The sequence below is a fragment of the Mauremys reevesii genome, linkage group 6, assembly GCF_016161935.1.
Source record: "Mauremys reevesii isolate NIE-2019 linkage group 6, ASM1616193v1, whole genome shotgun sequence".
Classification (NCBI taxonomy): domain Eukaryota; kingdom Metazoa; phylum Chordata; order Testudines; family Geoemydidae; genus Mauremys; species Mauremys reevesii.
Window position 1 is genome coordinate 11976605 of NC_052628.1, and position 24934 is coordinate 12001538.

Sequence of the window (24934 nt, forward strand, 5' to 3'; positions counted from 1 at the left end):
GTCACTTTACCTTCATTAAAGGCAATAACAAAGCGTCTTACCAATTTCTAGTACACAAGACGGACAGGGATGTTTCTGAACATCCTGTTGCAACACTGTTAGAAAACGTTGCTGCAGACTAATATGGGAGGGAATGCAAGACAGCCCTTTTTGGTTAGCAGGGTTAAGAAGGAACCCCTGTCCACAAGGGCTAGAGACATTACGCCAGCAATTATTGTTTTAACACTGTCATCACTTAGCACTGTTTCAACCATAATGTGAAGAGAGCCTAAGTTATAACTGAGGAAATGAAATAAATTAGCATGTTACTGGAAAGCATTCTCCTGAGGTGGCCGGAGAAAAAGGTTTTCTATCCCCCTCAGTAAAATACTGAGACCATTTGAAGATGAACAAGAAGAATGTATTAGCCCTCCAGGTCCATTACCATCTAGGATGCTCAGCCCACTGGAGTTACCCACTCCTCACAAGCACCAGTAAAAGGCACACTTACCTATGACCCAGTGTAGTCATTGCCAATGCAAGGTAACAACCAATAGGGATGCCGGATTTGACAGCCTTCAGTAGTGGATGAAGCATGACTGATTCTGTCATGTCTAGCATAGTGCTGAAAGCAGGAACTGCAGGCCAACGCTGCTGCACACCATGATCATTTCTGTGCAGCTTTAACCTCAAAATCAAGCCCCATGCCCACTGATTAAAGGAAGTCTCGGGTGTCTCTCCATAACGAACAACACTAGCCAAGTAGGAGACCTATAAGAAAGAAGTCACATGACCAGAGAGGAAGGAAGATCCAGGAGTTAGGGCATTAGACTAGGACTAGAGGCTCTGATTTAATTCCCTGCTCACCACAGACCCCTGTGTGACACTGGGCCTTGACTTTGCAATCTTTATAATGCTCTTTTAACATACACACACAAAGACTAACAAATACCTTAGCTCAAGCATCATAACTATCCTTTCAGTCATGAAATGCCCAATACAACGGCATGAAAGTTTGGGTTTTTTAAAATTAAGCTTGAGGTTCCCATCCTACACTTCTTTCATCTACAACCACCAAAAATTCACAGAGGGAGGGAGAGGGGGAGAAGTACCTGTTTTATGCTCTCAGAAAGCAGTCCACCATACGGTTTTTGAGGGAGGTATTTCTGGTAAGCTTCTAGGATCATTAATGCAACTTCAGCATGGACAGCTGGATCGAGGTGAAGAGTAGTAGTATCCTGTTAAAGTTTGTTTTCTTTATTAAAGAAGACCTATAAACTTGTATCATCATTCTCACTGTAACGTACCCTCACCTGGCTTTTGGTTATATCACCAAGGAATGTGTAAAGACAGTGTAAACTCAAAAAGGAAAACACATAGCTGGTGCATTAGATTAGCCAAATGCTTGGTCAGCAAGAGGAGTCTTGCACCGTACACTGAAGGATAATGAACTCAGGCTCAGAGACTTCTAGCCACACAGAGTTCTACAGCTGAGGACCTGTCTATGGAGAATGACCTTCCTAGAGATCCCAAGAGTTTATTAATTTGTTTTTGAGTTTTCTGGCCCCATCCTGGAAAAAAACAACATATAAAAACCATTTCAAAAGCTAAAGTTTCTATACAATATTTCAAACCACAATTCCAAAGACTAGTTTCCAGTTTGAAGGACTTTTCCACACCACCAGCCAATCATATCATAACAAAGACTTCACACTTAAATTAGCTCAGTTTCCAGACACACACACACCCAACTCCTATAAATCCATCATCCTCCTTAAATGCACGAAAGGAAAAGGTTATCTATGCCATGCACCTGAAAATCTGACTACTGGCAGGCCCAGGAGAGAAGCACATTCCAGAGTCGTCAGGCCCTCAGAAAACACACTGCCGGTTGCCTCCTCTGTTTTATAATGAGGGAGCATTCCCTCTGCCAACTGTGACAGTATGGCAGGGGAACAGAACTGGTTCCTCCAGTAGCATCTTCCAAAACCATTGGGATACCTGTGTTCTCACACCTTCAAATGCTCACAAAGCAACCCATCACATCCCAGTAGAATGCGTTAGACCTATTAACCGATCTCCAGCATTCGTGATTAGTTACAATGCTAGCTGAATAACAGTTTTTCTCAGGTCTGACTGAGTGTCAAGCTTTCAATTTTTAATACATACATGCTCACCAAATCCCCAGTTTAGCCCTTCCAGGATAATGCAGGCTAGTTTATTCTCCACTGTGTTCAGATTGTAATTCAATAGCCAGTCACGGATCAGCGCTATCTCCAAGGAAGAGGGCTCCCAAAGGTACAATGGCAGCTCTTTAAACAAGTATAAGGAAACCTGTGGAGGGGGAAAATACACGTATTACAAATCAATGGTTAAAGAGATTGGTTTCTTTAGTGCTGACAATGTGCTCAGCACTGTACAACACACAGTGGAAAAGGACTGACCGTTACTCAACGCTGATCCCAGCATCCCTCATTTCCCCCATTCTATTTACTCCCATCTGAACACACTGAGCATATTTGCTCACAGTCACAGCACAACCAGTTTCTATTTGCACTACCTAATAAAGCACTGTGTGCCAAATTTCTGATTATTCATCCTTAATACACTAGGTCATAACATCCACTTTAAGCTCTTAACACAGTGGCTGTTTTAAAGGACACAGATCGGCTCTTACCATCCCGACTTTTTCAATGGTGTCTCTAACTCGATCCAGGAGCACAGAAATGATCCCAGTATGGACACCTGTGATTGCTCCCAAGAGTTCTCTGCCAACCTTTGAAAATGTCTCTCTTGTGGAAATGCTGAGATAAGATACCTGAGAAGATGAGAACAGAGGGGTGGAGGGGACAAAAAACCCCACACACACATTATGATTAGGTTCATGGGTAGTATAGTGGAGAATACAATAAAATAATATGTATTTCCTTTTGCTGATCCTGGACAGTGGTGTTTACAAATTGCAAACTCCAGTCCAAGTTCTTCCAGTTGTTTATCCTGACACAACATGAAAAATTATTGGACCACACTGCCTAGGCTGCATGGACTCCATGGATCTCAGAAAATTAAAACTGAGCACAGACGGGTAGCAATAAAGTTGGAGAGTCAGAGCTCCAGCTCAGTCAGTTCTGATGCACTGCAGGCCAGCTCCAACAGAGAAAGGGAATGAGGAAAGGAAAGGAAAAGATTTCCCATGTCCTGACTTTGTTCATTCCAGCCTGGTCTACAGAAGTGATGTTCCGATGTAGCAATGACAAACAAGCCATCCAGGATACTTTAATTCAGTCCTAGAGTATTAAACAATCAAGCCAGGAGAAGAGAACAGCTTGATAGAGTTAGAAATTAAAGCCTTAATCCTAATGGGTGCTGAGTTCCTTGAACTTTCCATTTAACTTAACAGTGGAAGACTGCTCAGTGCCCCACTGTAGTGTTCAGCACCTCACAGAACTGGCCCCGTGGCATTGCCCACCTCATATATCTCCAGTACAATGACTCTGATAAAGTCCTCATCTACATCAGCCCGCTTGGCTTGTGCCATCTGAGCAAACGTGGTGAGCAGACAAATTTCTTCCGAGCAGTTCATGGACGTAAGATTCTTCTCAAAGTTTTCAATGTGTTCTGGGTCTGCAAATCACGTGGAGGGAATACACGTCAATATAGGTCAAATGGTTAATTGCCTCCTATAAAAAAACGTATATTTTACCTTTAGTCTAATGCCAGGAACAGAAACAGGGACATACGAACTGCCAGGCTGGATCGAACCCAGTGTCCCATATAGTACAGTATCCTGCCTCCAAAACTGGCCAGTCCCAACCCTTTCAGATAAGGTGCAAGGAACCCAGTAGCAGGTAGCTATGGAATACCATGCCCACCTGAAAGGTTCCTTCCTAACCCCAATAGTTATAGGTGCATTTATGTCTTGAAGCATGAGGATTTATAGTCTTTCCAAAACTCCTGGGGTGGGGGAAGGGGACTGTTAATTGTTATTACTCTAACTCTGGATGCTCATTATTCATAAAAATGTTTGGGGGTTTTTAGAATTTATTAACCTGTTGGCTTCAATGATATCTTCTGGCAATGATTTCCACAAGTGAACTACAAATTGTGTGAAACGACCAGTGATGGGGTGAACTAGGTCCGGAGGCCTCGCCATCCTGCCTCACCCCACCCCAGAAAAAAGCAGAGGAGAAGTCCTCCAGGCAGCCAATCAGAGAGGCTGCTGGAGCAGCCACAAGGGCCATATAAAAGGAAGCAGCACAGGCAGGGCACTCAGTTACTGCCTGGAGCTTGAAGAGGGAAACCAGGGTGCCTGGCTGCCTGGAAAAGCAGCAGGGCCACAGACAGCTCACCTCAGGCAGGACTGAGTCCAGGGAAGGCTGCTGATGACCAGGTGCCTGGCTGGCTTGAAGAGCAGCATGACCATGGACAGGTCAGTGCAGGCAGGATTGAGCCCAGGAAACTGAACCCAGAACCTAGGTGACAGTACTGTGATGGGCCCTGCCAATCTGGCTGAATACTGAGCCCGGGCAGGGGCACTTGCAAGAGGTGAGTGCTGGTGCCGTTACAAGACCTTTTCCTTTTATCAGTTTTAAATAGTTTATATAACACTGGTCTACAATTTTTGAAAAGTCGTCTGCTTCAGAGATAAAATGTGGTATTTATTATGTATTTTGATGTGCTGAATTCAAATATGATAATTAAAACAACTGATTGGCTACTGTTTCTAAGATATTTAAGTTTTTACATTTTATGTCTATGTATATTGTGTAGATAGTAGAGTTTTAATCATAAATTGTAAACCTAGGTCTTTTCATGTGTTTATGGTTGCTTTACATGATATTTCACCTGTCCTGTTTATGTAACACTTTAAAAATCAGCAAAAGGGTTATATAACTAAAATTTATTATGAAACAAAAGGCAAAAAACTATTATGTACATAGTTTAGTCCTATTCAGTGTCTACTCGGCGCTTCTTGGCTTGTCTCTTGTATTCATTAAATGGAGCATCTCTTGTCATTGTCCAGCAATAGTCTGCAAGCATTGATGGGCTCCATTTGCCCTGATAGCGTTTCTCCATTGTTGCAATGTCCTGGTGAAATCGCTCGCCGTGCTCATCGCTCACTGCTCCGCAGTTCGGTGGAAAAAAAATCTAGATGTGAGTGCAAAAAATGTATCTTTAGTGACATGTTGCAACCAAGGCTTTTGTATGCCTTGAGGAGGTTTTCCACCAACAACCTGTAGTTGTCTGCCTTGTTGTTTCCGAGAAAATTTATTGCCACTAACTGGAAGGCTTTCCATGCAGTCTTTTCCTTGCCACGCAGTGCATGGTCAAATGCATCATCTCGAAGAAGTTCACGAATCTGAGGACCAACAAAGACACCTTCCTTTATCTTAGCTTCACTTAACCTTGGAAATTTTCCACAGAGGTACTTGAAAGCTGCTTGTGTTTTGTCAATGACCTTGACAAAGTTCTTCATCAGACCCAGCTTGACGTGTAAGGGTGGTAACAAAATCTTCCTTGATTCAACAAGTGGTGGATGCTGAACACTTTTCCTCCCAGGCTCCAATGACTGTCGGAGTGGCCAATCTTTCTTGATGTAGTGCGAATCTCTTGCACGACTATCCCATTCGCAGAGAAAACAGCAGTACTTTGTGTATCCAGTCTGCAGACCAACAACCTTCAAATCGCCACAAAGCTGCCACTGATATTGGTCACAGTTTATGCACCTCAAAAGTTGTTTCATGTTGTCATAGGTTTCCTTCATATGGACTGCATGACCAACTGGAATTGATGGCAAAACATTGCCATTATGCAGTAAAACAGCTTTAAGACTCGTCTTCGATGAATCAATGAACTGTCTGCACTCATCTGGATCGTGAACGATGTTGAGGGCTGCCATCACACCATTGATGTTGTTGCAGGCTACAAGATCACCTTCCATGAAGAAGAATGGGACAAGATCCTTTTGATGGTCACGGAACATGGAAACCCTAACATCACCTGCCAGGAGATTCCACTGCTGTAGTCTGGAGCCCAACAGCTCTGCCTTACTCTTGGGTAGTTCCAAATCCCTGACAAGGTCATTCAGTTCACCTTGTGTTATGAGGTGTGGTTCAGAGGAGGAGGATGGGAGAAAATGTGGGTCCTGTGACATTGATGGTTCAGGACCAGAAGTTTCATCCTCTTCCTCGTCTGACTCAAGTGAGAATGATTCTGGTGCATCAGGAACCAGCAGTCCTTCTCCGTGGAGTACTGGGCCTATAGCTGATGGAATGTTTGGATAATGCACAGTCCACTTTTTCTTCTTTGACACACCTTTCCCAACTGGAGGCACCATGCAGAAGTAACAATTGCTGGTATGATCTGTTGGCTCTCTCCAAATCATTGGCACTGCAAAAGGCATAGATTTCCTTTTCCTGTTCAATCACTGGCGAAGATTTGTTGCACAAGTGTTGCAGCATATGTGTGGGGCCCACCTCTTGTCCTGATCTCCAATTTTGCAGCCAAAATAAAGGTGACAGGCTTTCTTAACCATAGTGGTTATACTGCGCTTTTGTGATGCAAAAGTCACTTCACCACAAACATAGCAGAAGTTATCTGCACTGTTCACACAAGTACGAGGCATCTCTGCTCACTTTGGCTAAACAGAAACGTGTCCTTTTGCAAAATCAAACACTGACAAATAAGAGAGCACGACACTATGATTTCTAGAGCTGATATAGGGCAATTTGTTCAGCAGAGTGATGTAAGCTTCGTTATGACTGCATCATCCATGACTTCTAGGAATAACATGATGCAATTCATATCATGTATTACGCAATACCAGCTTCAGATTGCATCATTCATTGTTTTGCCTAAAAAGCAAGTACTGTCCAAACCCAGTCATAGATTTATTCATAGATCCAGTCAAAGATGTATTTTAGACATTTCCAGTTTAAATTGAGATCCCTTCCCTTTATAACTCACTTATCCTCCGCTATTCCCAAGTCCAGGGTCGTATATACTGACCCAATAGCATAACTTGAAAACTAGAGCCAATCAACAATTTTAAGCATCATTTTCGTTCTCAGTGACCCAGAATTAGTAAAGTTTGACTACATTTATTTCAGAAGCATTTTGCCTGTAGAGCAGTAATCAGTAATCAGTCAAGGCAAGATCAGAACTGGGGAGAGCCAAGCAGAGCAGGTAGGTTTTAAGTAAATTCAGGGATTTTGCTCATCCCATATACCATGATTTTAGACAGCAATTAAGCTAGTGAAGTCATTCTGCACTGATTGAAAACTAAAATGAGCACTAGAAAACTGAACCCCAAGACGAAGCGATGTCCAAGAATTCTGTGTTACAAAGCCTGGGGGGAAGCTCTGCTTCTCCCAGACACAGACCAACAAAAGTGGCTGAGCCTTGTCCTGGATTGAAGACAACACTACACATCTGCTGAGTATTTAAACTGAAGATTTCAACTTTGGTTTTGGAAAACTGTGTGAATGGAGTGTCAGAAGGGCACCACCTCGTTATAAGAACTGAAAGAAAAGCAGGCTCACACCCAACCAGAAAGGGGGCGCCCGCGAGAGGTGGGTGCCGCCCTGTTCAAAACAGTGATTGCAGTTACCAATCAGAAGGGGCAACTTCCTTGTTCTTTGGAATACACATGCCTAGGCACTGGAAGAAGGGCTGTGTTTAACTACAGATCCAGAACAGAATTCAAAACACTGCCCTGCAGGTTCTTTAATTCATAGCAAGCAAAGGAATTCTACCTCTGAGTTTGTGCTTGCAGTCGGCAGGCTGCATGGTGGAGCAGAGATTTTCCAGGTGCTCATTTTCTGCACAATGCATGATGAAGAAGAGCTTCCAAAGCATGCCACTCGATATCGTTCCATAAGGCATCTCAGACATGAACTGCCAGACACCCAGCCTGTTGGATTTTGAGCCAAGTAGAAATAATTTGCACAATAATAAGCCTCAGTGCCTGAAAAGAAATTACAGGTCCAGACCCTCTGCTCTGGCTGAGGAGCCCACACCTCATTTGGGAAAGAGGAGAACAAGAGTGGGCTTTCTGTTCTCTTGATCCCACTTTGCGCTGGGCAAGTCCCCACAGCATAAGTTACATCAGCCTGTTGAGTTCTAACCACTCCCCTTTTGGGTACCCATCTGCATGTTTAAGGATCTTGCATGCTACAGTCTAATCAGAAAATATTGAATCACTATTAAAATATTAAGTCACAATCAGACCAAAGCTGTCCATGCAGATTCTGGATTCTGCAGCCTGGGGTGTTCTGAGGCAGAGTTTTATATGGTCCCACCTCTAGACCCGCACCCTCCTATTGTTTTTAATAGCATTTTGGTGTGAGTTTTCACATCCTTCACTGGGAATTTCTTACCTTTTTGCCTTCAGCACATGTAGAACAGCCCGAAGAAACAGTTCATCGAATTCCACTTGCAGTTTCTCCACAGAATAGGGGTGCGTTATTGATCCATACTCTTTATTGCCGCTAACATACTGGGCCCAGTGGTCACTCACGTAACAAACTGTCATCCTATGCAATAGGGGTTAAGGGAAAGGAGGATAAAAAGATCAGAGAGTACATCATCAGTGTCCAGAAACAGTAACTCCGATCACAAGCAAGAGCCAAAATTCAATCTTCTGTTCTCAAGTTTCAGAGTGTCTGGCACCTATACCCTCGGAGTTTTCCATCTGCTGAGAACTTTAGAGTCATAATAACTGTTATCTTTCTTTGGTCTTACAGGTAAATAAGTTGACATTTTACTAGACTAAATAAGTTAGGACACACAAGCTTGTGTGTCAAACACATCCCTTTCTTACGAACTGGCAGTGCACACAAAAAAGCCCACACATCTAATAATTAAGAAAGCACCATTAACTTGCTCAGCACCGAACAAGTATCAAGGAAGCCATAACCTTTGTGCTAAAGCGAGTACAATCTAGATTAGACAGTAATAAACACATGGACTGAACTGGCAGAACTGTAGAAGGGACCACATAGAGTAGCTTTTGGTTTACAGCTATGTCCATTCACAACAACAACAAAGAGCTTCAAGTAATTAATTGAATTAAATCACCTGCCATGGTTCTGGGTTAGCATAGAGAAAGCATGCAGAACATCCAACTGTATCATTAACCCAAAAGGGAAAGCATGAATGAAACATTTTCTGAAATACATTTCATCCTGTAAAAAGCACCTTATAGACTAACAGATGTATTGGAGCATAAGCTTTCCTGGTGAATACCCACTTCGTCAGATGCATTTCATCCTGTGGCTTGCAGCTTCTCTTGGTGCACCTTTAAGACAGTTTGGCAGACAGGATCCTGCACACATCATGCACTGGCAGTTTCCATCCTGTACCCTTTTCTCTATCCACTTTCTCTTTTTTTTTTTTTTTTTAAACCCTCAGACACACACAAGGTGGGTGAGTGAGATAATATCTTTCATTGGACCAACTTCTGTTGGTGAGAGAGACACGCTTTCGAGCCACACAGAGCTCTTTTTCAGGTCGGGGAAATGTTCTAAGGCCTGCTCTACACTACAGAGTTAGGTTGATGTAAGGCAGCTTACGCTGACCTATCTCTAAGCACCTGCACTAAAATGTAGTTCCCATCAATGTAAGTTGCCCACTACATCGACTTAACTCCACCTCCACAAGAGATGCAGCAGTTAGGTCGATGCTGTTAGGGCAAGATGTCTGTTACTTACATTGGCTGTTAGCCCTGTATGGGGTTCACAGCCAGAGGGGCCCCCCAGCCAGCCCCAGGAGCTGACAACCTGAACTGTGAGCCCCCCCAGGGGGGAGGGGCACGAAGAGGGGGACAAGACCTCCGGCTGTAAGTGCCACGCAGGGCTGGGCTCCAGCTATGAGCCCCATAGCAGGGGGAGCTCCAGCTGTCAGTGCTCCACAATGCCCACACAGATAAATAGGTAGAAGCACTCCCGGTGAGAACACATACCACCGATAGAAGGAGCATAATGTGGACATGAAACACCGCTTTAATTAATGCAGTGGCTCTATAGATGACTTAAGTCAACTTAATTTTGTAGTGTAGACATACCCTAAGAGTGTCACAGCTAAATGCAAGGTGGAACAGATTGTTTAGCATAAGAAGTTAGCACATATTCTTAGGGACCATTCAAGGTAGAGTGGCCCATTAACACCTAAGCAGTCATAGGACCAAAAGAGGGGGCTGGCGGGTTAGATTGTTATAATAAGCAATAAATCCAGTGTCTGTTCAGTCCATGATTTTTAATGTCTAGCAGAGTTATGAATTTAAGCCCCCAGGCTTGTCTTCTGAAAAGTTTTTGTGCACGTTTCCTTAGAGGAGGAGGACTGACCAATCACTCTCTATCGGACCTTTTTGAGAAAAGTGTTCACCCACAGGTGATAGGGTGTTTTTGTCTTTTATCATTTTCCTGTGAGAGTTCATTTGAGAGTGTAGCGACTGTCTGGTTTCACCCACAGAATTGTTTTTGGGCATTTAGTGCACTGGATCACATGTTGTGATAGGCATGTATAGGATTCATGGATCTTAAAAGGTGTCATGGAGAGTGTTGATCATTATAGCAGTGGACGTGTGTGTGCAGGTGTTGCATCTGTTGTTCTCGCAGGGTCTCGTGCCACTTTGAGTTGGTGCACCCTGATCTGTGCGGAGCTTGCTTCTGATTATGAGCTTGGTGAGGTTGGGAGGTTGTTTGAAGCCTAGAAGAGGGAGTTCAGGAAAAATCGAGTATGGCTTGTAGTAGTTTGATGATACCCCATGTGTGTTTCGGAGTAGGACTGTAGGCGACAACTAAGTGTTTGCAGTCGCAGGAGGCTTTATTTCTATATTGAAGCAGGTTCTCTCAGGTTATTTGGGTGGCCTGTTCCATGATGTGATCTACTTCTTTGGTGGAGTGTCCTTGTTTGGTGAAGGTGGTTTGTGTGTGTTAAGGTGTATATATCCTGGACTTTCTTCTTGGAGCAAATTCAGTGGTAACTGAGTGCCTGGCTGTAGACAACAGATGCCTTGGTTTGTTTGAGGTTATTAATGGATATATGAATGTAAGTGTGGTGATCTGTGGGTTTCTTGCATATGGTTGTCTACAGTTCCATTGTTGAAGCTGATTGTGGTGTCCAGGAAGTTGATACTAGTGTGGGAGTGTTCCAGAATTCAATGGACGGGTCGTAGTGGTTGAAGTTGTAGTGGAAATCTATGAGGGAGTTTAAGCCATCTATTCAGAGAAGGAAAATATTGTTTTTCTTAACATTCTGCTTTTTAAGCCTTTTGACTCTGGCTTGGTGGTCTCTGTGTCAACAGACTGGTATATGCTGCACAGGGTGCAGCACTGGTGGCTAAGCATATTATATTTATTTTATGTATTAAAAATACCTCTGCTCCATTATGCTGTGCACTGATCCCTGCTGAGTAGCTGTGTAATATTATTGAACGCACAGGAGCAAGGAGGGACATCAGGCATATTCCAAATAACTACCTGCAGACTGTGTGAACTGATGGTCACACAGCTTTTCTTTGCCCCACTGTGTACCCTCCATCCTGTGAGTTTGGTGCCCTCTAAGGGTTCCTAGCCTATATGCTGAGAAATACTATCACTGAACTTACTCTAAATCACATTCATACGCTCACATACATTATATGCCTATACACACACACACACAGCTAGATCTATTGCGGCCCCTGTCAAACTCCAAGATCTGTCTGTGCAGATTCACATGACAGAGGAAGAAAGCTGTTCCTCTTACCTGATCAGATGACCAATTCGTTTCACAAACTGCCGGTAGCGTGCTCTATTAAACGTTTCCAGCCCCACAGCTAGCAGCTCCACTAAGGAGTTCGCAAAGGCAAAAATCTTCATCATCTCTTGTGGGGTTGTTTTTTCAGGGAAATAATCACCTACAAAATCAAAACACTGAACCGTAAGTTTCACAAAAATCAGCAAGTTACCTAGAAATTTAGAACTCAAAAAACATTAGAAACAATGAGGGAGTGCATTTCTATTCCACTATCTAGATGATTTATTTCATACAGCATGAATACCATTTTATAACAGACAGATTCACAGTAGATTAAAATCTAATTAGTGCAAGTACAAATAATTTATGTAAATTGCCTGCAGGAGATCTCGTAATCTTTTCACGTGGGTGAACAGAGATGGAGAAGAGTTTAAGAAACAGTGATTGAGCACAAGGAGTGAGGCGTTTATAATTTATAGGCCAGGGAAAAGAGATGGGATCTGAAAAGCAGATCTACTGCCAGTTACCACAGATCAGAGTAAAAGGAGAGATAAAATCTAGTCCTTCAGAGGACACTGGAACAATACAAGTCCCCAACATGTTTGACATTTAAAATCATTCCTTATCCCCTACAAGTCTATGTATTTAGCAGCCAATTCACCTTTAGAGTTAAACCCAAGAAAATGCTGAAACAGTTCATGAAATGGAAACTGTGACAGGAGGACAATCAAGTCATCTTCCAAAAGGAGAATCCAGCTAGTTTCGGGATCTTCATCCTGCAAAAAAAAAAGAAACATATCAGAGTGGATTTTATTAGCTTCCCCCAAGAGGAGAGGGGGGCAGATAATGAATGGACCTGGCTATTGTACTATCTACCTCCAGTTTTCTTTTGAAGGAAGAGAAAGAATGTAGCAAAGAGATTCTGGTCTTCTTTCCACTCCTCACTGTGACACCAGAATGTCAGTGCCAATTGGCAAGGGGCACAGAGGGGGTACATAGAGGCTACAGGAATCTCTTGAGGCAGATATGTGTATTCTAGTTCAAAGAATGCTATGCAAGGTTTCCAACAGACGTCTATATTACTCTGGTCATCAATAACATTGTGACATGTCTGTACAGGTAATATGTAAGGAGTTATGTACATGCACTGAAAATTGTAAGGTTTGGGTTTAGGGACAGGTTGCCAGCCAAGGTGAAAAACCAGTTTCCTGTCAGACAAGGAATGTTTTATCTAGTTGGCTGTTTGAATGTAAACTAAGTAGAATATACTTCACAATGAGTCTCCTATCATCAGTGTGAACTGAATGCAAATGAAGGATTGCAGGGACTTCAGAAAGAAACTAACAGGAAGAAAAAGAGCAATGGGAAGAACCCTGTCTGAAGGTGCACATGAAAGGCTCGCTCTACTGTATTTGTGGGGGCAAAGACGACACCCTGTCACCCTTCACTGAGGAAGTAAAAGGACGGTGATTCTGCTTTACGGAAGGGTCTCAATAAGGCTTGGCTGAAAACAACCTTGGGCGACAAACTTCTATAGACAGGAGGTTAACCTGTTTGTTGAGTTTAGTCTCTTGAAAGAGACAAAGGCTTACATATAAAATAAAATCATTGGTTTCCAATATTCTTACTCATTGTCAATGGAATCTCTGTTCTTGGGTAACGAAGTTATTCTTGTTTTCACTATAAACATACCTAAGTGCTGTGGTGTTAAGCAAAGTGGTGTGTATGGTTCCTTTATGAACAGCAGGTGTGTATGGTAAGCTAGTACGTATGGTTACTTTGTGAACAGCAGGCCTGCTAATTCTGTGTGTGTTCAATGGATAAGATGCTGGGCACTGCAGGAACATTCTGAGGATGGGGGTTAGGAGGCGGTGTAGCCGGGAGGGTTTGGTGTGCGCCTATTGTGTCCTGCAGAGGCCTGGAAGGCAGTGCTTGTGCTGCCAGAGGCTGGTGGTATCAGGGAACTGACCCACAGCAGGCTCAGACAAGACAGCTTCATGCTAAAGGCAGGTGTGGTGAGGTACCTCACAACGCTGGGTACACCTAGGAAGTATCACACTCACACATATACTTTCATTCCCCCTTTCTGTGTGTTCCTATATGACAGCAACCATCAACTATAAAGAAGTGGTAGATACCATCTTCAAAGTATGAGGGGAAAAAACATCATAGCCCCAAGTGCATGACTGAAAGGAGGAAAGTTCCCAAATGGGTATCTATTTCTGCACTATTAAATAACAAGGGTAATTTTATACAACTATTTTTAGAACAGTCTATTCTATTCCCCTCCTTCCCGATTAGATTACCTGAGGTATTCGCTCTCAGATTTATATTACTGAAAATTTAATACTCTATGACAGTGATACTCAGACTGCGGCTCACGAGCCACAAGTAGCTCTTTAATGTGTCTCTTTGCAGCTCTTTGCAGCACAGGGTATTAAAACACTGATTTAATTATTAACCAATCTAAGTTACTAACCACTCAGGATAACTTAACTGGTTAATAACATAATAAAAGTATCAACTTGCACTAAATTACTAACTTATTTGCGGTGAGAATTTTATATATCTAAATATTTCCCATCATACTGTTTAAAAATGAGTAGTACTATGGTAAATGAAACCATGAATGCATAGTGTGTGGCTCTTTTGGGTAACGTTGATCGCGGGGCTGCACCAATTTGTGTAATGGGGATGCTGACAGCTATTGAACCAAACTGTAAACCCTGTGTATAATGCAAACAATTTCAAGTTAGGGGGTGCGGCAGCACCCTCAGTTCCCACAGCTATGATGTTGATGGCTAATTTGGCTTCTGAATAACTCAGGTCTAAGTATCACTGTTCTACGATGAAGAGAATATAAGATTTATTGTTTGAAATGGAACTTCATTACAGGTGAATATTTAGTTTTTCCCTCCTCCAACTCTTCAATAAGACACATACAACAGGCTTGAGCACAAACATTAAGCAGAGCAGTCTAGTTTTAAAGTACCTCTTCTCCTCCCTCATCTACTAATGTCCAGTTCCCAGATTCTTTCCCAGAGGAGGTGGAGGATTTTCTTTCACTTGGTGTCATGTGGCACATAAAGTCTGCTCGATTTCTGGGGAATACAAACTCATTTCACATGAAAGCCAGGCTTAAGTAAATTAGAGAAACAAGTAAACATTCAAGATTTGTAGTACACCTCTACCCCAATATAACATGACCCGATATAACACGGTAAAGCAGTGCTCTGCGCGCGTGGGGGGGGAGGGGGGCTGCGTGCTCCGGCAGATCAAAGCAAGTTCGATATAACGCAGTTTCACCTATAACGCGGTAAGATTTTTTGGCTCCTGAGGACAGCGTTATATTGGGGTAGAGGTGTACAACTATTCTTTTTACTTGAAAAACCTCTTAAAACTCACACAGGAACAAGAAACTAACAAGGTTGCCCAATGCATCTAGTGTGGAACAAATTACCAGTCAATAAAAATTCATACTCAAGTTGATTACCAATTTAACAAATTGATTTATGCACAGTACCCTGAAAAATGTAAACTGCTATCAACCCTAGTTTGCTTAACACCCATCCCAAGAGACCCTGCTGTTATAATTTACAAGCAACACATTGCTGGGTACCTTTGTGAATACCGAACAAAAAGATGATCCCTGCCCGAAACATCTTACAGTCCTAGTGTAAGGTAAGATAACAGGTGGATACAGGCAGACGGGAAAGCACAAAGAAAGAATGAGACAATGTTGGTGAGCATGATGGGTAACAGTTTAGCACCCACTGCCTAACTGTTGTCAAGTGTTTTTAAGCATCACAGCAACAGAGAGTTTTAAAGAGGGATTTGAAGCATGACAAGGCAATGAATGTTTACAAGGAGTTCCACCCAAGTGTGAGGGGAAGCATGGGAGACAACACAAAGCTGCTTGTTTGAAAATGTACCAACTGGGCAATGAAGGCTGGCATCATGAGGGGAAGGATCATCCAGTGGATCTGGGCACTAACCTGGGATCCTAATCTGACCTAGGTCAACTCCCTGCCCTACCAGACTTCCTGTGTGACCTGGGGCACATCACTTAGCCTCTCTGTGCCTCAGTTCCACATATGTAAAATGGGAATAATAGCACTGCCCAACCTCACAGGGATGTTGTGGGGATAAATTCATTAAGGACAGTCATACTATGGTAATGGGGGCCATGAAAGTATCTTAGATGGATTGATCAGGAGTCTATATCTTGATAGTGAATGACAGATGGCCAGAGGTGTGGTGATAGGCCATGAAGGGCCTTGAAAGTGAATACAAGTCATAAGTTTATAAATCAAAAGGACTATAACCAAATGTTTTCTATACCAACTGAAAGCTGGGACTCCTCCCGTGATATAAAGCACTCATATCTAGCTCTGACAGCTCATGAGGCACTGGACCTTAAACTCCTCATTCTGGCCATCCTGTTTTTCTTCATACGTCCATTTCAAGATTATTTTAGTGGCTGCTAACTTGAAAGCCTCTACAGACAGACTCCCATACTTTAGATCACTCAATATCCTGAAATACTGGTTTACAAACGGTGTATACAATTCATTAACTGTACAGGTGATGTCAGCTGATACTTCCACTTCAGAAATGAAGTAGGGGGAAAAGCAACATAGTAACCAAAATGACATGATCTTACGGTCTGATTTCTCTCAACCTGTCAGGACCAGCAACATGTTGGTGAAACACTACACATGCTGTCAGGATAACTACATCTTCTCTCAGCATCCAAATCAGAAAAAAGAATAGTTGATAGCTGTGAATTCATACTCATTAAAAAGAACAGGAGTACTTGTGGCACCTTAGAGACTAACAAATTTATTTCAGCATGAGCTTTCGTGAGCTACAGCTCACTTCTTCGGATGCAATACTCATTAAGACACTAGATTCACTGCTACTGTTACTGACTTGAAACAGCTACAGTACAATGCTAACCATGCAAGGTTTTAGAGGACACCCAAAACCTGGCTCAACAGACAGGATCAGGGGGCCAGATCCTCAGCTGATGTACTTCAGTAAAGCTTCATGAAGGTCAATGAAGCTTTGCAGATTTACAAGGGCTGAAGGATCTGCTCCAGGGTTTTCAACCTAGCCTGAAAACTCTGAGCACAGACATCAAAATGTGTAGCCAATTTCTTTCCCACACTGCCTCAGTCAGCTCAGCTTATTGGTTGGAGTTTCAGTTAATTGGAGTTCGGACAATCCAGGTTTGACTAATATTAACTCTAAAAATAACTCAGTCCAGCTCTCTCTTTACCCATTTAAAATATTTCTGTAGAACTGCTTCAGATCAGTTAGGCTCAATAGCTACTATCTTGACAGTCAGAAAACCAGTGGCTGTAACTCTCATAATGCAGTGAGCACACACAGACATAAAAGTCACACTAACCTTTACTAATCTAACAGAGCAGGGTGGGGAGGAGGACACTCAAACAGGAAAAGATTGTGGTTTTGATCAGAACATTTATTTCCTCTGAAATATGTTTCATTTGTTATCATTAGTCCTTGACTTCACTGTTTTCATCAAGTATTGCAATTGTTTTTTTCTGAGTCAAGTTAGACGTATAGGGGAAAAAATTAAACAGCATAATCTTTGCAGGCAACAATTGTTCCAGACCTAGTGACTCAAGAACTTCTTTTTCATCCATGACAATTGTTCCTGCAAACAGTAGCCGAGAACTTTATTTCAACGTTGATAAGAACAATAGGCTATTGCACATTCATCATGCTAAATATTTAGCATCTGAGAATAGTGCTGCGGCTGTAAATTGGGGATGAGTGAACAACAACAAGGCTTTAGACTTAACTATCAGTTCACTGTGCCCATTTTAACAATTCCTCAACGTCATCTGAATATCCCTAGTGCTGCCATGTGTTTGAATATCCAGAGATAAACATTGTCAGAACACGTGTACAAATTCTCTCCTTTCCCACTTACTTGATGGGAGACATAAGCAAGGCAAGAGACTGCATAAAATGAAAGACTCCTGATGGGTTATCCAAGACTTTGATCTGAAATGAAACCAAGATTTCAGTCTAAGCAAACCAGAAGCCTCAGCTAGTTTAGTTTCAGCTTCTAAATAAAATCTCTGAATTTCCATGATCTGGCTTTTCCTTTAACTTTCTAGCATTAAAAGGAAACTCTTGACAAAGCCCACTTGCTGATCTAAGCGAGAAATAGGTCTTCAAAGAAGACACAGCTTTTGCCTTTAGCTGCAGATCTCACTACGGCACAAGATTGGGAGGGCTGAAAATCCAGCCCATCAAAGCCCCACAGAAAGATTCTGGCTCCTCTCCTTCCTAGGCCCCAGATTCCATATTTCTGGACTCTGCCAGTTAGTCTAGTAATAGTCTTATGGTTTCAAGCGGGAGAGACTCTCTTCCTTTCTCCCACCCACTCCAAAATCTCAGCCAAAAAAAGCAAAGCACACAGGATTAAACATTCACACCTGAATGAACGAAGCAGCCCATCCGCTGACACCTGCTGGGCAACGGAGGATGTGGTTTAAGAGGAAGAGGTGGTCTCCTGGACAGCCAACTCTTTGCAAGACTGACACCTAAACAATAAAGAGCATCTTGTAAGGGAATTTCAAGGTTGGCTCCTTCACAGACTTTTCTATTACTCTCCTTGCATTTTCCAACACCCAATGGGTTTGTACAGAGAATGCTGTATCACCAAAAGGCTGACAGGGACAAGAGTACTCTTTGACAAGCAGGGGCTGCTGCCTGATTTAAGAGCTACAATACAAAGCATTTTTTTAAAAGGACTGATTTATGTGGAACTGAGTAATGAAGAAAGATCAACAGACTGACAGTGATGAAGACCTCCATCTCCAACATGAGTTTTCCCCAAGCTGCCTTATTAATGTGCTCTGTCCTAATCCAAACCAACCACCTTCGGGTTCACAGGCTCCAGTCCTCCCAACACCTGGGCTCTCAGTTGATTCTATCAACAAAAGAGCCAATTATGTTAGTGGTTTCAGTGATGTGGCCATTGTCTGCTAAGAACTGGAATGAAACCACCAAATTCTTTTCACCAGGACACCAAACAGCAAGAGCAGTGGTGAGCTTTCCAGGGATGGCCTCTGGGACTGATTCAGTTCATTTTAATAAACAGCAGTTACTCCATACACTCCTCCCTTACCAGCCTTTGCAGCCAAAGGAGGAGGTCACTCTGGAACTGAGGATCTTCAATAACTCTGCGCGTGAAACTGAAAAGAATGCTGACACATTCTTTCAGGTGACCCAAGTCCGAGGAAAGGTTTTCTGACTGCTTAGAAGCTGTGAATTAGAAACAGAATTAGAGCTCCGACACTGCTGACGCTTAAGAACCCTGCTAGGCTGACTAATGCCCTCACGGCTTTAGGGGTTCTATAGAAAATTTCTCCTTTGTCCTTTAGTAGAACCTCAGAATTACAAACACCTCGGGAATGTTGTTCATGACTCTGAACATTATGATGATTCTTTCAAAAGTTTACAACTGGACATTGACTTAATACAGCTTTGAAACTTTACTATGCAGAAGAAAAACGCTGCTTTTAACCATCTTACTATAAATGACAGTTTTCTGACCTTGTCAAATCTTTTTTTTTATTTCCCTTTATTTTTAGTAGTTTACATTTAACACAGCACTATACTGTGTTTACTTTTTTTTTTGGTCTCTGCTGTCTGATTGCGTACTTCCGATTTCAAATGAGGTATGTGGTTGATCGGTCAATTTGTAACTCTGATGTTCGTAACTCTGAGGTTCTACTGTATATTATTAAATCCAAACAAATACTCCACTACTCTCTAAAACTAAGACACTATTTTTTTAAAACATCTTGTACTCACTAAATAGCAACTTTGATATACAAATGTCTTTGTTACTTTAAGATAAGGAGGTGTTAGTACCATTATACCAGGCACTGATGAGACCTCATCTGGAAACATGGGAGACCAGAACTGCACACAGTATTAAGAAGGATGAATTCAAACTGGAACAGGTACAGAGAAGGGCTACTAGGATGATCCGAGGAATGGAAAACCTATCTTATGAAAGGCGACTCAGAGAGCTTGGCTTGTTTAGCCTAACCAAAAGAAGGTTGAGGGGGTATATGATTGCTCTTTATAAATATATCAGAGGGATAAATATTAGGGAGGGAGAGAAATTATTTAAGCTTGATACCAATGTAGACACAAGAACAAATGGATATAAACTGGACACTAGGAAGTTTAGACTTGAAATTAGACAAAAGGTTTCTAACATTAGAGGACTGAAGTTCTGGAACAGTCTTCCAAGGGGAGTAGTGGGGTCAAAAGACACATCTGGCTTCAAGACTAAGCTTGATAAGTTTATGGAGGGGATGGTATGATGGGATAGCCTAATTTTGGCAATTCATTTGGCAATTGATCTTTGATTATCAGCAGGTAAGTATGCCCAATGGTCTGTGATGGGTTGTTAGATGGGGTGGGATCTGAGTTACTACAGAGAATTCTTTCCTGGGTGCTGGCTGGTGAGTCTTGCCCACATGCTCAGGGTTTAACTGATCGCCACATTTGGGGTCAGGAAGGAATTTTCCTCCAGGGCAGATTGGCAGAGGCCCTGGAGGTTTTTCACCTTCCTCTGCAGCATGGGGCACGGATCACTTGCTGGAGGATTCTCTGCAGCTTGAGGTCTTCAAACCACCATTTGAGGACTTCAATAACTCAGACATAGGTTAGGGGTTTGTTACAGGATTGGGTGGGTGAGATTCTGTGGCCTCCATTGTGCAGGAGGTCAGACTAGATGATCATAATTGTCCCTTCTGACCTTAAAGTCTATCAGTCTAAGTTAAAGCCTCCCTTCTGCCCACTTCCAGCACGCAGAACAAAAATATTTTTCTGAAATAGGCAAAGCCAGTGCCACTACATAGCTCAGACAGCAGGGGGCACTACCACAATCTGCTGCCAAAATAAGCTTAAGCACTTGACTTCTGCAACTGTGTCTATGCTCCACGAGACTGAAGTGAGACATTCAGGGTGCTTTTGATGGACTGGGGTTTCATGGGCCACAGAATAAGCTCCCCTTAGTTTTTGGTGTTGAAAGAGGGTTTCTAATGAATACCCACACATAGAACTCCAGATTGAAAGTTCAAGTGTAGTATTCTGCATGCTAGGGACACCAGAGGCAGAAACTCAGATCGAGGACGCACCTTGCTCTTGTTGTTGAACAGCCACAGATCTCAGCAGGGATGAGCTATTAAGCAACCCATAGATATAAGACTCCACCTGCAAGCGGGACAACATTGAAGTGTACGAGTGCAGCACCAACGTCTGATGCACGTGCTCCGTTTTGGCTTCAAACAACCTCTTTAGTTCCCCCAACACACTTTCATTCATCTCTACTGTCTGGTAGCGATGGTATTCAGACACTTGGCACTGATCTGCACAGATACCCTGCAAAGAGAACAATTATTTTATACACTTTCTTTTTAAAGTGTGTTAAAAAAATCTGCATTTACATAGAGCTTCTTAGCCACAGATTTCAAAGCTCTTTGCAAAGGCAGGTCAGCAATGTTCTGCTCAGATAATAGATGGGGAAACAGAGGCTAAGACATTTTTGAAAGCAGATTCTGATTTTAGATGTCCAACTTGATTTTCAGAGGCACTGAGCACTGGAGCTGATGACTGCCCAGCACCTCTGAAAACGTCAGGCCTTGCAAACCCCTCAAGTACCCAAAATCAGAAACCACTTTTGAAAAATTGGGTTTAAGTGACTTGCCCAAGACCACACAGTGAGTCAGTGGCAGAAGTGAGAATAAAATCAGGTGTCTCAACTCCCACCCTCACACCCAATCCAGTAGAGCACACCTGCCTCACAGCCTTGGTCCCATCTACTCTTAAAATGTATATATAAAAACATACAAAGAATTTCCAGGCAGACCCTGATCTTATTTCAAAGTCACAATATGTACACAAGAGGAGTATTTTTCTAGACTCCAGCCCACCTAACATCAATTTGTCGCAATATATTTTAAAATTATCCAGACTTGCTAAGCAGTGAAACGACTTTCCTCAAACTGCAAATCAAATCATTGAGTGGAGTCTTTCCCCACCTCATCCAATGTTCTTTAATACAATGAAGCCATCGTTCCATTCTGCCCATGTCATTGCTTCATACAGCCACGCAACTAAGCTTCAAAAACACACATACAGAAAGTTTGGTTTGAAACTTGTTCGCACCACATGCAGGACTTTATACTAGGAAATCAGTTATATTAATGTAAACGTCTGTGGATAGAGTGTAGATGCAGTGTATTGCACATAACAATGGATAAATATAAAATTTAAGTGATAAAATTCAATCATAATTAAATGTTATAATGTTCATTTACACCACATTCCTCTGGAAAAAAAGTAATATATCTACAATGGGGCCCTCAAGTCTCATCTAGCGTAGGAAAAAATGGACAGGGAATTCACCAGCCATGCAGCTCAACTCATGGGAGCAATAGAGGAAGTTCTCGAATAGGCATTCTTACTATCTAAACTTGCTCTGGGAAGAATCAGACAGTGAGTGGTAAGAACATCTACACTGACTACAACTTCCACTACTGCTGAATATTTCCAATTCTTCCTAGTTGAAGACAGGGCCCTATAAGATCAAATCCTGCAAATCAGCACACAGCTGGAACATCAAGCTGCGTGATGGGGTTCTCCCGGAGACATGAGCAAAACAATCCTTCCCCATTAGGCAACTGCAGGGTTACAAAGGCCATGTCTACAGAGCACTGCAGTGTGGACTACAGGGGTGTGAACTGCAGAGTGCACCAAAGTGTTGCACTGTAACTGCCCCACACTGAAGCTGCTGGTGCAATCTAGAAGGTACCTAGTTGCAAACAGGACTATGTTAATAGAAGTCGGTACCTTCTTTACAACAGGGTAGCTGAGTGCAACACTTTGTTGCACTCTGCAGTTCACATCCCGGTAGTCCACACTGCAATGCAGCATAGACAAGCCCAAAGATACTTCAGGGCTGCAGTGGCAGCCACAACAACAGGAATCTCTGTGCTACATAAAAGAAGCAACAACCAGTGCAAGTGGATCTATCTCCTCAGTCCCCTTGCGCCAAATAACCAGGCTGCTGCGCTGTGTCCTCAAATCCTTCCAGAACCACTGTACCAAGACTACTGGACATGGGGTCATCCACACCCAGGAAGGAGGATGGACAGGACTGGCACCGTCACGAAGTATTTCACTAACAGCAGATGGTCATTCTAAGCTGAATTCCAGTTTTCATATTGCAAAGCATTGGAACTCTCATTCCAATTCACTACATACAGGAATTTTAGTATATTGAGCTCACTGCAAGGGAGACTGCACTCCACTATATTAGCTACAAGTTTAAAATCAAGGATTCAATGGAATAAGTATTTCTATGTAATGAACTTGACTTAAGCAGTGACAGGTTTATTTTCCTCTGAACAGAAAAATAAAAAAAAAATAAAAAAGACATCATCCAAGGCAAATAAACCTCTGTGTACAAGCCAGCTTAAATACGGCAAACATCCACATTCAGCAGACCACATGACTGGGAGCGTAGACTAGCCATGATCAAAAGCAACTTCAGTTACACCACCTTGACAGACTGCTGTTCCTCCTTAAAAGTCCACAACCTGTCCTTGGCACTTTGGCAATCTGATGTCATGGCCTGTAGCTCCGCCTCAGCCAGCAAGAGCTGCTTCCTACAGCGCCAATAGTTCAGGAGCAATTCATGAAACTCATGTCTATCCTGATGAGCAATGTGCTCAAACTCCTCCATGTAGGAATCAACATTCTCCAGCCACGAACACGGCTCAAAGATTTTCAGCTGCTCTTTGGTAAATGGCACTAGTTCTGGCTCAGAGGGAATCTCTGGATACAGCCTCTCGTTACGTAACAGCGGTTTTACCACAAGTGTGGTCAGTCTCTCTTGGGACAATTCAGCCGATAAATCGGGATACAAAGTTTTCAACCCAGAGGGTTGAGCACGCTCTTTGGCTTCATTAGAGAGCTGTGACAGCACAGATTGTGCCTCCAAAGAAAGGGCAGGATTTGTAGCCTCTTGTACCTTCTCAGTTCCTCTGTCCCGTACAATTCCCATTAGTGACTGAGTGCAAGCAGCACTGCATTTAAAGGTACTTTCTGCTATGCCAGAGTCTTCTGATTGATTAGCAAGTGCTTCCATAAGGCTCTGGGGTTTCTCCAATTTATTTCTACCATCTTCTTCAGACCTCTCCCGGCATTTCTCATGCAAGAGACTAGCTCTGAATTCTTCTCCTTGTGTTAGAGGTTCTAGGGTAGCTGATCGGGATCCTTCATCTGCTAAGATTAAAGAAGTCAAGGGGATATCATACATATCATTCACATTTTTTCCATCCTCTACTTCATCACTGAGCTGAATATCTGCAAACACTTCAGGATGTTCCACCTGCACCTCGCTAGCTCGAGAAGTCACCTCTTGATCTCTAGCTTTGTTGGGGAGGAAGACCTTGTCCAAGTCCTGCTTCTGGGGCTCTTCACTGCATTTTTTCTTTTTTTCCTAGAAACAAAAGAACAGACAGCGTATCAGGAATCTGACATTCATAAATGAGTAACAAAAGAAAGTAAGCATTTGTCTTGCACTACAATGTACCTAAAGCTTACATCACCAGCCTAATTTCTGTAGTTACGAAGGTAAGAAAAATGCATATTTCAACTCGCATATTGACGTGGAATAAGTATACTTGGTGAGCCAGTGCAGTCACTAGGCCCCTTGTTTCATTTAATCCATGAATGCTAAGGGGTTCTGCTAAACAGAGCACATTTTAAATACATCAGATGTCTACTGGCCATGTGGACTTGCCAATGGCACCAAACACTGCACATGATCCATGGTTATGCAAACTGTGTTCCTCTATTCATTTCCTCTTTTTTCAATTCCCCTGTTTCTTACTCAACATCTTGTTTGGGAACCAAGTATGTGAGTTAATACACAGCAGGAGAGAAACTGTGCAAGCTGTAACTTTCAGACTCCACCATGCCTGACATACTCTTGGTCTTCAACTTCCCCACCTTCTCCCACCCCCTAGTCCCAAAAGACAGCAGTGAGTGCCCTGTCAATTTCACTTCCCTGCTTTCATGTCTTGGAATGATGCTCACCGTGTTGTTAATGAAAAACTGTCACCATTCTGGGGCACGGACTGTCTCTGCG

The 24934-nt window shown here is 42.7% G+C and overlaps 1 protein-coding gene across 5 annotated transcripts in view; it reads right to left on the reverse strand.

Moving 5' to 3' along the window:
* The window catches only part of EPG5 (ectopic P-granules autophagy protein 5 homolog), an 86304-nt gene that overhangs the window by 55235 nt on the left and 6135 nt on the right, over nt 1–24934 (reverse strand). For 4 of the 5 annotated variants that reach the window (XM_039544109.1, XM_039544111.1, XM_039544112.1 and 1 more), the window contains exons 2-16: nt 23342–24283; nt 20916–21159; nt 18887–19023; nt 18192–18299; nt 17681–17754; nt 14711–14819; nt 12380–12494; nt 11728–11878; nt 8358–8513; nt 7734–7894; nt 3449–3603; nt 2657–2797; nt 2149–2313; nt 1092–1217; nt 491–750 (exon numbers count right to left, since the gene is read on the reverse strand). In XM_039544109.1, the coding sequence (XP_039400043.1) occupies nt 491–750; nt 1092–1217; nt 2149–2313; nt 2657–2797; nt 3449–3603; nt 7734–7894; nt 8358–8513; nt 11728–11878; nt 12380–12494; nt 14711–14819; nt 17681–17754; nt 18192–18299; nt 18887–19023; nt 20916–21159; nt 23342–24283 (3044 nt within the window). The remainder of the gene's footprint in view (nt 1–490; nt 751–1091; nt 1218–2148; nt 2314–2656; nt 2798–3448; nt 3604–7733; nt 7895–8357; nt 8514–11727; nt 11879–12379; nt 12495–14710; nt 14820–17680; nt 17755–18191; nt 18300–18886; nt 19024–20915; nt 21160–23341; nt 24284–24934) is intronic. The other variant, XM_039544110.1, reaches the window with a different exon arrangement.